Source organism: Aquarana catesbeiana, linkage group LG08, assembly GCF_042186555.1.
Source record: "Aquarana catesbeiana isolate 2022-GZ linkage group LG08, ASM4218655v1, whole genome shotgun sequence".
In the NCBI taxonomy this organism is placed as follows: domain Eukaryota; kingdom Metazoa; phylum Chordata; class Amphibia; order Anura; family Ranidae; genus Aquarana; species Aquarana catesbeiana.
This window is the reverse complement of record NC_133331.1, coordinates 199,475,429-199,490,012: the sequence shown is the minus strand read 5'-3', so window position 1 is coordinate 199,490,012 and position 14,584 is coordinate 199,475,429. Positions and strand designations below refer to the sequence as shown.

The 14,584-nt window shown below is 40.6% G+C and overlaps 1 protein-coding gene across 24 annotated transcripts in view; it reads left to right on the top strand.

Moving 5' to 3' along the window:
• KCNMA1 (potassium calcium-activated channel subfamily M alpha 1) overlaps positions 1–14,584 on the top strand; it is a 1,086,632-nt gene that overhangs the window by 718,345 nt on the left and 353,703 nt on the right. For 13 of the 24 annotated variants that reach the window (XM_073596784.1, XM_073596785.1, XM_073596783.1 and 10 more), the window contains exons 15-17: positions 6,159–6,268; positions 6,679–6,747; positions 9,029–9,040. In XM_073596784.1, the coding sequence (XP_073452885.1) occupies positions 6,159–6,268; positions 6,679–6,747; positions 9,029–9,040 (191 nt within the window). The remainder of the gene's footprint in view (positions 1–6,158; positions 6,269–6,678; positions 6,748–9,028; positions 9,041–14,584) is intronic. The other 11 variants (XM_073596787.1, XM_073596786.1, XM_073596807.1 and 8 more) reach the window with 1 other exon arrangement.

Below are 14,584 nucleotides of genomic sequence, written 5' to 3'. Positions count from 1 at the left end.
CCATTCTCGATCAAGGCTTCCCAGCACAGCCTGTACCACCTGGCTCCACCCATGGGTACTACGCAGCACCACCTGGTCCGACTGTGGTGGAGACACCCAAGTGTACAGTGAGTGCATTTTTACCAATTCCAGCATTTCAAGTAAGGTTTTTGTCATCTCTAAACATCCAATGTCTAAATACCAGACCTTTCTAAGGTCTTTTTCCCTGTCCAAGACATGGAGGGGCTCATCCACTGCAGCTTGTGAGGTTGAGACATTTGAAGAGACCTCCAACTCCTTGGAGGTACCCCTCATCACAGCCTGTTGCTCCCCTGGAGCGCTGTCAGACACATGTCTCACACTTTTCCCTTCTGTACCAGTGTCAGTGAGCCACTGCAGGTCATTATAAGTCACATTGTCACCTTGACATCCGAGCTGTTGGGCTGTGGACAACACATCTGCTATGCCAGCACCCTGAACAGTTCCTTCAGACTGGAGGGCAATAACCTTCACAGGGACAAACGTGTCCTTGAGCACCAGCCGATCTGCAATCCCTCCATTGGGCATAGCAGGTGTTATGTCCACCACATTATTTAATATTGCGATTGCATTCTCATACCAATTATCCCAGTCTATTGTGGTTCCATCACTTACTCTAGAAGGCCCCACAGGAACCTGGGATTCACTAGCCAAAACATCACCTGTGTCATTTCTATACATATCCCCTTGGGTTGACACATCATCTGACAAGGTAGGCTGTAATACATGCTTTTGCCCTACCTGCTCTGGGGGCGCTACTGACACACACAGCTCTGCACTTTCAGCTTTTGCAGGCTGAATTAACCCCTTGACAACTGGGTTACACTTAGGGTTGTGGGGCTGCGCCCGCACACTCTCACTGTGTGACTCAGTCTTCCTTTGCTTCACCAGAGTAGCACCACAGCCATCCTGGAACACCTCTGGCTCCAACACATGGAGACCCCATGAGACTTCCATGGACAAGCCTGCGCTTCTGGTTGTCACGGGAGATATCCTACTCCGATCACTGTCAGTGAACACATTTGCAACATTTTCAGACATGACATTAAAGGGAACACATTTTTCAATGTCATTATCACCAATACCATCACATTTGCCAACAGTAACACATTTGTCAGCATAACCATCTGAATTTTCATTACGTATAGACATAACTGCTACTTTTGTGGATTGTCTATTACCAACCACAGCCTGTGAGCCTCTCCTCACATCACCCTCTATCTTTAAAGGGGAACTCTTTCCTCCTTGGGCAGCTCCATAGCTGACCTGGGAAACTCTCTGCTCCATCACTGCAAGCTCCTCTGAAGTTTCCCTGGGCAACTCTGCAGCACCTGTCACTAGGGAACATGGCACAAGAACAGTTTTGGTCACCCCTAGTTTAACCTCTCCAGCACTCTGCTGGATTATAGCAGGCACATGCATAGTCCCCATGTTCATTTGAGTCTTTAACCTTGCTGTCAGCTGGTCTTCACCATGTGCCTCTCCACTACTCCGGTTAGCACACTGCAGCAAGTCTATGTCCATTTGCACTGCGGATCTTCCCGCTGGACACACTCCCATGTCACTAGGTTCAGTCCCACAAACTGAAACAGTCTTACCATTTTCAGTGGCTGGCATCATACCCTTCACTTGAGTGCGCTGTCTCTCAGCTGCATCCATACCAGCTACTTCCTCTGGGTGGCCACAGGACGACACTGCAGCCTTTCCAGACTCTTCAGCGTTGTTCCAGAACCTTGGGCAAGTAAAAATTCCATGCCCCACTTGACCACATTCCAAGCACGGTACTGGTAGCTGAACTTTACTTTCTTGGAATCTCCTTGATGACTGGCTCTCTGTTGCCAAGGGATACCACTGGTCATGACCATCAGCAGACAGACTCCTTGGATCCCCGACATCCCTGTTGGCCTGGACATTGCTTCCACAGATGACCATATTCCTCTTTTTCACACGCTGTTGTCCACCTGGCTTCCTGTTGCCAGGGGAAACTTCTTTCACTTCCTTTTTAACTGGGGATGACATGATTAATTTACCCCAGGTCACAGAAATTTCACACTTGGAAAAATTCTCTGGCGTGGCTGGGGCATGTGGTGAAATACCCTCTAGCCATAGAACCCTTTCCCTTGCTTCAGCAAGGATTGCTTCCTTTTTCTGTTTGGAACGCCCCATGCTTGCTGTCTTACACACACAGCAACTTGCAACACACTTCACAGCAAAGAGAAAAAAAATATGCGATTCTCCTTTCACAGGTACACAACCTGCATGCAACACAGAGAGAAAAAATATGCGATTCTCCTTTCACAGGTACACAACCTGCATGCAACACAGTCCATCAAACTTCTGTGCAATGCTGTTCGCCTGGCTGCCACACACAGCTAGCAGTAGTTCCTGATGCGACTCACCATGGAGCAAGGACCTAGATTCAACCGTCTACATGCCCGCATTCGAGCACCACTTGTGACATTGGGGATTGTTCAGCTCAAGTGGATAGATGCGTTTTGTTGCAGTGAGTCCACATCAGAGAGGCATTTATAGTTAAGGGCCTGGTAGCCCATGTTTATTAAAGGAAAAAAACAAAACAAAAGTCCATCCAGGAATCCCACACAGGGGTCCAAGCTTCAGCAAGTAAATACAATAGAAAATCCAAATGAAAATGCTAGCCCACCTGGCTACTCTTCAGCAGTATTGCAGCTATAGGGAACAGGCCCCTCAAACAAGCTGCTTGGATGCACACAGTCTTAGGCTCCTTGGTCACACACCGTTTCAAGAGCTTCAATGCACACAGCTTCTGGCTCCTTTGACGCACACAGCTTTACAGCCCTTCAATACACACAGCTTCTGGCTCCCTGGACGCACACAGCTTTGAAGCCCTTCAACGCACACAGCATCTGGCTCCTTGGACGCACATAGCTTTGAAGCCCTTCAACGCACACAGCATCTGGCTCCTTGGACGCACATAGCTTTGAAGCCCTTCAACGCACACAGCATCTGGCTCCTTGGACGCACATAGCTTTGAAGCCCTTCAACGCACACAGCATCTGTTCTCACACAGAGACAGTTACTAGCAGCCACTGCTCCAACTTCACCTTCCTCCACCCTTTCTGCTCTCACCAGTCCCTCGTTATATGGGCTGTGTGCACCTGGGCACACACCCTGCTGGCTGTCCACAAGACCCGGACACAGGGTTGGAGATCCCGTCCCACCCAAGACTCTGAAGGATCTCCAAACTACAGAGCCCCATAAGGAACTAGCAAAACCTGGAGAAAACTGCCAGAGCAGTTCTCTCCACCTCAAACCTACACTCTGTAGCTCTGCACTCAGACAATATGCAGACTCTGTGTCCACTTTAACCCCATTTTCATAGTGACAGAGCCTTGCTCTGCCACAATATATATATATATATATATATATATATATATATATGTATGTATGTATGTACAGTGCTGCATATATTTACGGCGCTTATATAAGTACCTGTAGCCTGTAGTAGTAATATTAATAATAATTCCTGACATCCAGCACACCGCAACAAAGATACTGCGCAGGATCCTGGAAAATTATTTCCAGGAATGTTTCCAGCAGTGGCACGGACATCTAGAAAAGTGCATCACCTCACAAGGAGACTACTTTGAAGGTGACAACAGCTGCTAGTGTATAGGTAAGCAAACTTTTCATTTATGGGATTTAAATTGTCCCACCTTGTATGCCTATGGCATGGTGCTTGTAACTGTCAGCCTTACAATGGTTCATGGGATTTGTAGTTTTGCAACAGCTGGAGGGCAACCAGTTTGACACCTGTGGCCTAGGGGGCATGTTGGACTGCGGAACCCTTGTGCAAAAAGTGTTTGATCACCATGACTTTCAGGGCCAGCATCTTTTTGGACCAGTTTTTGATAACATCATCAACCATGCTACTGCCTGGTTTTAGAAGCCTAAAAACAGACTGCAATGTCTCTTCTCTTGCTGTCTGTTAAATAACATCCTTTTTGTTTCTTCGCAAGTGCTCACATTTAAATCTGCCAAGTCGTCTTCTGCATGAAGGTGTGCCCCCCTCTCCAGGTTAAATTTTGTGAAAGCTTGGACAATTTGCACCTGACTTGTGTGTGCAGGAGGCGGTGTTCCAGGGCTACACACTGGAGTTTTGCTCCATACTTTTCCCTCAGTTTATCACCTCCAGCCTTTCTGTGTCACCACACTGATTAGCAGACCTCCATAAAGCTCTCTTGGTTCTTTCTGGATCAAGGTTGTCCCAGTTCCTGTGACAGAATGGTTCCAGTGATTTTATGCAAACTTGTTCATTGTTCCCAATCCCACAGAGGACACTCCATTTCAAATATTTTCTATGGTACCCACGAGGACTGTCATAGCCTACCTTTTACCAGGGAGACTTTGTGGCTTCTGTGGACATCGAGGACACATACTTATGTGTCTATTTTTCTATCACATTATAATTTCCTAGGTTTTGTTTATGGGCCCCTACACTACCAGCTCATGGCCCTGCCCTTCATCCTCTCATCTACACTCCAGACGTTCACCATGGTGCTGGTCCTAGCACTAGCCCGGCTGCATTCTCATGACATTTGCAATATGGGATACTTAGATGCCCTTTTGTTCATGGAACAGTTAGTTTGTGCTCTGGTGGACAATGTAAAGTTCAAAGAGAGGTGAAAGTGAGATGCTGGACTCTGGATCTATAATCCTTCAAAAGGGAATAATTACATTAGCCTAATGGCTTGAGATCCCCCCAGGATATTTCCCCTCCCCCTTCCAAGACAAAGGGGTCACCAGATTGAGAAATCTACATATAGGTGAACAAAAAGAGCACCAGATATTTGTTTAAAGAATCCAAAAAGTCCTTTATTCTTGTTACAAATAACAGGCAACAGATGTGTTTCTTGGGTCTGGAACTGAATGTGGTTTATTCTGCACTTCATAAACCACGGTTTGAACCCATTATAGATATTCCTTTCTCTACAGTCACCCACAAGGTTGTGTTTCTTGTAGCTATCGCCTCTGCCAGATCATTGTCAGATCTGGTGGCCTTATCCTGCAAAGAACCCTTTTTGGTTTTGTATAGGGACAGGGTGGTGTTAAGGCCCATACTTCCTTCTTTCCAAGGTAGTTTCTTTCTTTCACCTCAAGTAGGACATTTTTCTTCCGTGCCTCCCTACAGCTCCAGTTCACCAAAAGGAAATTTCCCTCCATTATCTAGATATTCTTTGGGATGTGAGAGTCTATTTTTCAGCCAATACTTTTTTTAGGACGATTGATTCCTTTTTTGTAGTCCTGGATGGACTCTCTAAAGATGCACTAGTTTCTCGTTCAATCATTGGTAGCTGGCTCAGCCAGACCATCCAAGTTTATGGTCTCAAGGATGGAGTTCCACCATTTCCTGTCAAAGCACACTCTACTCTAGATATAGAAGTGCTTATTAGGCTTTTGGCATCAATCAACTGTTTCCCAAATTCGCAAGGCTGCCAGCCAATCTTCTGCTCACACATTCTTTTAGTTCTACCAAGTGGATGTTACGGCCTGGTGCCAGTTCTGGAGTAAGATCCTTCAGGCAACTCTTTAAGCTGCAGGCAGTCCCCCATCCTTATTTGTTTTCTTGGGCTTGCTTGGGAAAGCTTTTGGATGTCCCAAAGGTTAAAGATTTCCAATGTCTCCTAATGAATGAGGGACACAGGTCCAACTCCTCTGTGTTTATGATCATGCCTTTGGCACTAATTTGCTAAAAACTGAAGTATGCTGGTAGAAGGAGTGGTTATCCTGGGCTTTAAGACATTTTTTTGCCCGTGCCCAGTCCTCCGGTAGGTTGCAGTTCAATCCAAAGGTTAGGCTTCTGTGTTCCTCAATGCACTTCAAAAAAGGATTTTATGGTGAGTTCAAAAATCCTGCTTTATTTGTTTGACAAAGTTTTGACAGATTTCCATTTGGCTTGAATCTAATTGAATATTGATGCCCATCTTTGTAAATACAGGCAATGAATTGTGGATATTTCTGCTAAAAATAACCTTCTGAAAAGCAGATAGGGCACCAAATAATGTATAACTTTACCCCGCTTTGCCTTTATGTATTAAAGAATGTGTACTTATTCAGAATAGTTTATAAAATGTTTAGCCAACTTGTGTTGCTTATGGCAGATTGAAGAGGATACATGGCAAAAATATTATCTGGAAGGTGTAGCTAACGAGATGTATACAGAATACCTATCAACTGCATTTGTGGGACTCTCCTTCCCCGTGGTGTGTGAGTAAGTACAAAACATTTTCCTTAGGTACACAGAGGAAGGCACATATAGGCCATAATTATGGTACCCCAAAACATCATTAGAAGATAGGTAATAGATTGGAAATAACAGAGGTAGTTTAATGGAAGACAATATTGTACAAACTAGTACTAAGATACTCAAAAATTCTGCTGTGAATTTGCAGAATATTAGTGGCGACCTGTCATGTGATAGCTAAATTAACACTGACCTGTAAATAACTCAGTATAATGATCTTATCTAATCATATGTGTGCAGGTTGCCCCATTGCACATTTTGCAGATCCTTTCTAGAATGAATGAGCAAGGTTTGCTATCAGCAGTTCATTGATCTGATGGTATGGATGTTAGTATCTTTATCTTTCCATTATTCTACTGTTTCCTTAAACATTTCAGGTTGTGCTTTGTGAAGCTGAAGTTGCTGATGATAGCCATAGAGTACAAATCTGAAAAAGGAGAAAGCAGGTAAGTCATGACTTTGAGATGCCTGACAGGATTTTTCTATACCATTCTATTCCTCTTTCAGTTTTTCAAGTCCATACAACTTGTTAAACAGGGGCCTTCAAAATGTTTCCTCGTTGTCTTCTCACTAGAAATGGTATTTTACGGTTTTATGTCCACATCCATTTAAAACGCAGATCCCTTAGTGGAGATAGCACATGCTTTTCCATTTTTTGGTCCAATTCCATTGATAAAGGTTATATTTATAGAACTATATCAAGAGCAAAATTAAAAGTAAGCTTTTTCCTATGTTTTTTACCTTCTTCCTGAAACATCATTTTTTTAAATGTATACATAAAAACAAAATGCATATATGTGACTGCATACTGAATTCAAATTCCGCAACAAGATATGCTTACATTGTACATGGGACATAAAAATGACATCATAGTACCAATAAAAAGTCTAAAAATTAGTCTTGTGTTACATGATTTTACTCATGTGACATTGTTTCCACAATTACATTTTAAGCCCTCATGCTCTAATCCTGCTTAACCACCTCACCCCACTTTTTTCCATAACCATAATCAACTACAAAGCCAATCAGCCAGAAGTCCCTGATTTGCTAATAATTGATTTGCTGTTATGTTATAACTAACTTTCCCCCATCCTTATGTTTTGATCCTTTGTTAATTTCCTACCTCACTTTTATGTTTATTACTGTTTATTTAATTATTTGTCTAAACCTAACACTGAGCTGTTTTTCTGCTTTTTCAAGAACCATGTGCACACATACCTCTCCAATACTCATTCCTGTGCAAAGTAAAATAAATTACTTATCGGAGTGTTAAATTGATTGGATATTTTTTACAATAAGCTGTAATATATTGAACTATTCGGATCTGCACTTTGATGTATGTGCTTAGTGTGCAGATATTGCATCATGAAATAACGTTATGCTCACATTTACTACAGTGCAGATGTTTTTTTTCCTCATTCTTTTAAGTGATTGAGATATTTAGTCTGAGGTGGTGTTTTTCAAAATTAAAGATCAATATTGCATATTAGTTGTAATTATTTTGGGCAGAAACATTGCAGTCAACCACTACACGGCTGATATTTTGCATTACAGTATAGTCTGATGGCATATAGTGCTCATACATTGAATCAAATTGTTGCACACACTAAGAGGTAATACAGACTAGCCTGACACCCAGATGAGTCATTCTAATGAAGCATGGAATAAAAAAATGCATCAATTGGTTTTGGCCTGACAAAAGTTTTTTTTCTGGTTAGTTGTAACATTGTGGCCAACTCCCTTGTTTTTTGTTCAGTGCCGCAATTGGCAAATTCTACTTGGTTCACAGTAGACAGGGGAAACCCTCCCAACAAGCACTGTTAAGTGTATGTGTAAATTGCTTGAAAGTGATTTTCCTAGGGTCTGATGATAGGCTTACAGATCATAGTGACAAGTAAAAAATGGATTTTTAATGCTTTCCTGAATGGTTTTACGCTATGTGGTGTATTTGGTCTTCTATCTTCCTATATATATTGCTGTGAACTGGAGGTGACATCTATCATTGGGTGAAGTGGCGATATCCTTCAAAGGCATACACCATAGTTGATTAAACCAAATGTTACATGACTTTTTTGAAGAGGGAGTTTTGCTGTAAGACTCTTGGTGTGGCACTCAGTGGAGAGAAACACATGTGGTGTCTGTTTATATGCTGAAGAGGTTCGTTATATCCACATCTTTTTGCACAAGTGGGATATTTAAAGAAAAATGTGCGTGTGGAGTATAGACTTTGATTTATAGTTATAAGAATAGTATCACCTTTTGTGTTGTTTATGCACTTTTGATTTGTTTAACTTTCATTTTGTTAGTGGAGCCCTTCTCGCTTTATGTGTGGACATTATAACCATTGATATCTAATGGTAGCTTAGCAGCTTTTTGTTTCTTTCACCTGTTAGCGCAGTTTCATATTGTACACAAGTAAAATAGTAGTTCTACATTGAGATGTATAATACAATGAGTTTGTCTAATTGTGTTACAAAATGTACACAATGATAAACATATTACAGTGTACATAATATGAATAAAAATACAGGGAAGTGAAATGGAGAGGTATGAAGCAGTAATTTTCTGCACACAGATTTTGTTTATAATATTTGTCTTTTTTTTAGTTCTCTGTTCTCATAAATTTTATGTATTATTTATGGGGGGTTGGGGATGTCTTGGTGTCCATGAATTTCTTATCAAGGTATTTGATTGGAAATATATATTTTTTTTTCTTGTTGTTTGCAGAAGCAGAAAGCGGTATGGCTTTCCACATTAACTGTGCCTAACCCTCCTTCACCAAACTTCACCCTAACCTCTCCTCCTCACCTATGGACTCATAATCAGGAGCTCCCTCTGAAGATTAACACACACAAAAAAACTCTGGCTGTCTCTTATTTCCTCATCTGTGCACATACGCATACATACATACATGATACATATGTACATATATAAGATCCATATATATGGCTATACATATGTATATTTATATATATATATATATATATATATATATATATTTATATGTACATTTGGATATATATTTATATACACCTGTGGATGTGGAAGATACATAATGTAGTCAGAATATGAACTGGATGTTTTTATATATTAAATCTGATCTCCGTATAAAAGGTTATTTATTGGTATATATGCAATTCACAGAGCCACAGAATTTTACCAAATGCAACATTGTATTACTCATCCAATCAGATTTTACCTCAATAGAGATGTTGCCCATTCTGCCTGATGATCTCTCAGATGCATTTGTGTATATAGATATATACTGATATAAGTGCATGGATACCATACATATAGTTTTCAGCATATGTATATGGAAGGGTTTACATGCACCTATATGTGTATGTGTTTGTATATAAATCTGTACACCTTTATATGTATTGTGCACTGCGGCTGTACAAGAATACATATGCTCATCCACCAAGGTGAAACTAAAAAGACTTAACTAAGTGTACTTCTCTGTCAACGCTCAGCATATTACTACCCTCCCGCTGTCGCTCTAACTTCTTTGCAGGAATCTTGTTAATCCCATCACTGCCAGCAGGCTAAAATCCCACTGGTCACTGGCATCTATAGGGTTAATTAGTGGGCAAATGGAAATTTGTCATTTCAGGTCTTTGTTCCCCCAGGTGGCACTGTCTGTGGCAATGTTCATGTCTGTCTGTGTCATGGTTTATGTCTTTCCCACTGTTCCCCATCTATCCCAGTGTCTCAGTCTTCAGCAAAAATTGGCATTCATAAATATCAGTTTGTACATTTTCACTTCACATCCTGGATTACCTTAGCCAACATATCTTTCTAAATCTTACCCTAATATCAAAACCCCCCTTTTCCTTCACAGGAAAACATTAAAATTATGTTAGTTATGAATGCAGCATATCAAGATATTAAACATATTTTGTTCTGGGAAGCAATAACACATTCCTATGTTCCAGCACCCCAAATATAGCCCCATAAATTTGCATGTGTTCTGAACATAACTTTATCCTGAATATAGTTATATGGTATCCTGTCACCCCATGGCCTATACATATTATTTTGTTAAAAGCACCTCATAAAATCAGCAAATGCAGCAGTAGTGATGTTATATTTTTCTACTACAAATAATATTAGAAGGTTGTACCCAAGTGGGCATTTGTGGTGTGGTAGTGATGGACTAGATAGGACCAGAGATTGCTGTGATATAACTTTCTATGATTCATTTAATAAAATGCAAGGATGGATGTATAAACCAGAAAAATTTAGGTGGACCTTGCACTAAAATGCAAGGTTTTTTTTTCTTTTTACACACAGACCCACACCACCTATCTAACAATGGCACATGATACCTGTAAAAAAAATAAAAAAATACATGTAGGGAAAAGTTAGAAACCTTGATCACTTTTAACTTGGCTTCTGCACTAGTGGGGTATGATGTCACAGTTCTTCCGTGAGGTCTTGGGAAAGCTGCATTTCCAAAACCCCAGAAGATATGGGATTCTCAGTGTTCTCAGGTTCTTGCTGGACGGACAATGGCATCACGTTCTCTAGTGTGAAAGACAGGTTTAAGGTAATTATGTTTTCTAACTTTTCTTCACATGTGTTTTCTTCAGGTAATATGCAGTGTTTTTGATGAGGTCTGGGGGGCGGTATGTAGTAGGCAGATCTTGCATTCCAATGTAAAGTCTACTTAAATTCCAATGTAAGGTCTACTTAAAGATTAGGTATAGAAAAAATATAGTATAAGAACTGTTTATTTTCCATGCAAACACGTGGTCCATATTTGCAGTAGTTTAAAGCGTCCACCCAAGCGCGGAACTTCCGCTCATTTGTCTCCTCTCCCCCTCCGGTGCCACAATTGGCACCTTTCAGAGGGAGGGGGGACAGGATGCCTGTCCTTGACAGGTATCCTGTTCCCACTTCCAGGTGTCCAGACCGCGGCCCATGACATCACCATGGGGCTTCCTCCCCCTTCCTCCTCCTCTCCCTGTCGCTGGGCCAGTAGGAGAGAGGAGCGAGGCCTTGCGCATGTGCAGTAGGGTTCCCAGTGTTAAGCCGTAAGGCTACACTGCCGGGTACCCTTACCCGCAATGGCGGCGGCAGCACCCGACAGCTGATGGAAACATCAGCTGCGGTGCCGACATCGCTGGACTCCAGGACAGGTAAGTGTCCTATTGTTAAAAGCCAGCAGCTGCAGTATGTGTAGCTGCTGGCTTTTAATTTTATTTTTTTTAATCAGAACTTTAAAGTCAATTTGTCATCAGGAAAAGAAGATAAAATGATTTGTTTTACATAGTCCTTCAGTGTCCAAGTTAATATTGCAGTGTAAACCCTAATTTATTATGGATAGGTCCATGTTGAATAGTTATCTGTAAGGTTCAAGCACAGAGCAGTGTCAGGAAATACAGCACTCCACTACTGAGTCTGAAATAGAAGTCACTATAAATGCTGATTGTTCAGCAATAGTAAAATAAACTACAAAAGATCCAAGTACAGGACAATTGATAGTTGTTTCATTAGTTAAAAGCTTCAGGTACGTTTCTTGCTTAAAAATGTTGGTTTAGATGCAGTTTAAAACTTTAACATCAGCTTTTAAGATGCTTTTGGTCGAAGTGTCACATATTATGTAAAGCATTACTAAACAGGATTATTTGAATACAGTAATCCGTAAATGGACTGTAGTGATTGTCCATGTTATATAAAGTTCACTGTTTTCAGACAGTGATTTTATCAATATTTGTCGCTACAATTTTAGATTTTTCACAGACACAAATATCTTTCAGAGTGAAGTTATAAGTAAACCTACTTGAGCTATATGGCTAGCTTCCTTCATATTTGTAATGCAGCCTGTTTCAGATCATAGACATATTAAGCAATTTTTTAGAATGGTTGGCTTTTCCTCGAATTAAAGTGTTTACCATCATGTTCTACAAGTACCCCTTCAGTTTCATGCTGTCTACTGAAGGAAGGCATATGGATTTGTGTCAACTAAAAAGGTGGTTTTATATTGTTTTTTTTAAAAGAATTTTGAGTAACGCATAACCTTAACATGACTGTTATATAGTAAGATACTTTGTGATTACAATATTTTATTTCACAGTCAATTTAAACAACTTTAAGGTATCCCGCTTCCATCTATCCCCTGTGTATCACATTTGTACTGCAAACACATTCTGCTTTTGCAACATAGCTGAATATGGCATAATCAGATAGTAAATAGTTCTTTCTGTAGCTGGTTCTCTGTTCAAGACTTCCTGTCCATTGTCTTTCCATCAACACTTTAAGTGAGCCTTTCCTCTATAAAATGAATCTACCATCAGCTTGATGTGGTAACTTGAGAGGAGAGGGACTTTTCCTCCTTTCTCTCTCTCCAGTTCGTCTTGTCTGTGTGAAGTGTTTTTTATGACTAGCATCCATCTCACATCTTTGTTTTGTCCCATCCTCATGGGTGTGGTTTGGGTGTTCCTAAGAAACTTCCTGCTAGTTTAGAAACTGCAGAGAAGTTATTGCAACATAGGGAGTGCATAGTGGCTTGTTTTGTTTGTCCTTTTCAAGCTTTGTTTCTTGCGTTTGCTTGCATGATTTGTTATTGTGGGTTGCAAAGAAATGTAACTGTTGCTGCTGATACAGTGACAAGTGAGAGCACTGAAAGTGATATGGCATGGATCTAATCATTTTATTTTTATTTTTTTTAAGTCCTGCAAATTGCTGGTGTTTAATTATTGTACTGTAAATTATAATTTATAGTTTGTTGCATTCTGAAAGTAAGTGCATGGAAATATCTTCCAAAAATAGGAAAAAAGTAGAAGTCAGGAAGGCCAAATGGCATTCAATGAAATCAACTGAATGCACGCACACAGAATTTTTTTAAAAAGGTGTTTATTTTGATTTTGTAACATAAAAACGCAACAAAAGGACGACTGTAATTACAAATGTGTAAAGTGCACTTAAAAGAACCTTTACATAGTAAGGAGAATGGCACAGGTTTACTAGTCCATAAAACATAAATAAAATACCCCAGCAACACACATTCATACCTTCATACTTGCACCCATTCAGACCTGCAACACATGTGACCCCATAAGGACAGCAAAGGTCCAGAGTCCCCCAATGCATTAAATGTTTCATATAAGACAATCCGTGATTTTCAACTTTAGCCTTTTGCTGAGAAGTGAGTTTAGAGTACATAAGTGGTGGGCCTACTGGGAAAGTTGTGAAGAAAAGACATCCCCCAGTAATCCTCCGAAACATCAAGCCATGGTTACCAGATTTTAGTGAACTTCTTAGGGCATGACCTCACGCACACAGAAAATTAACAGATTTTTTTTTTTACAGGTTTTTTGGTGTAGGAATATGTTTTGCATGATCAGCTAACTCATTTACAGATAGATTCCTGTGTAAGTTAGGCTTCATGTACACAAGATGTTTTTACAACCTCTCCCGAACGATTTAAATTCACAGATAATAACCGACGTTTAAAACGTCCGTTTTGCCACGTTTTCATGCCGCATAAATGAAGAGTGGCTAAATGCGAGTTTCCGTGTTTAGCCACTTGAAATGCCTGTAAACTCAGCTTCTGAACGCATTTTTTGCGTTCCAAAAAACTGCCTCTAAACTCAACTGCCTAGAAATCACTGTAAACACCCCTGGGTACAGAGATAGATAAGATAACTTGGAGGTGCGTTCAGGAGCAGTTAAAAAAATGTCCAACTGCTCCTAAAACGTCCATTTAACAGCAGCAGTGTACATGAGGCCTTACAGTAGCTTGCTCAGTATGAACTTGTCAATGTCCAACTGCAATAACACAAAATGATGAGAAAAGAAAGCTATAAATTTACGTTATTTTAGCAAGGCATGGAATGCAACTTGAAACCATCTAACTTTTATTCTAAACTTTGAAGCTAAACTCTGGGGATGAAAAACCTGTGGCTGCCTTGCAGTGGCTCCCCCTCCCCACTGCAAGGGTTAGTTTCTTGTTTTACTTGAGGGATAATGAATAAGGTGATATACTTTGCTTATTACAAAATAAAGCTCTCCATTGCTGTTTAGTGCTATGGATTGTGGGCAGGCCCTCAGTATCCTCTTGTACAATGCAGAGCTGCTGACTCTGCATTGTACATGATCACATTAGAGAGCTGCGACCAGTTAGGCAGCAAAGAAGAAAGTCTTCAGGGGCATGATCATAGGAAGCAAAGGAAGCCTGCATAAGCAAGGAATAAGGTAAGTATATCATTATATTCATTATCCCCTAAACAAAATGAGCAGTTAAAGGCTTTTTCCCTGCTTACTTAATTGTATAGCTTA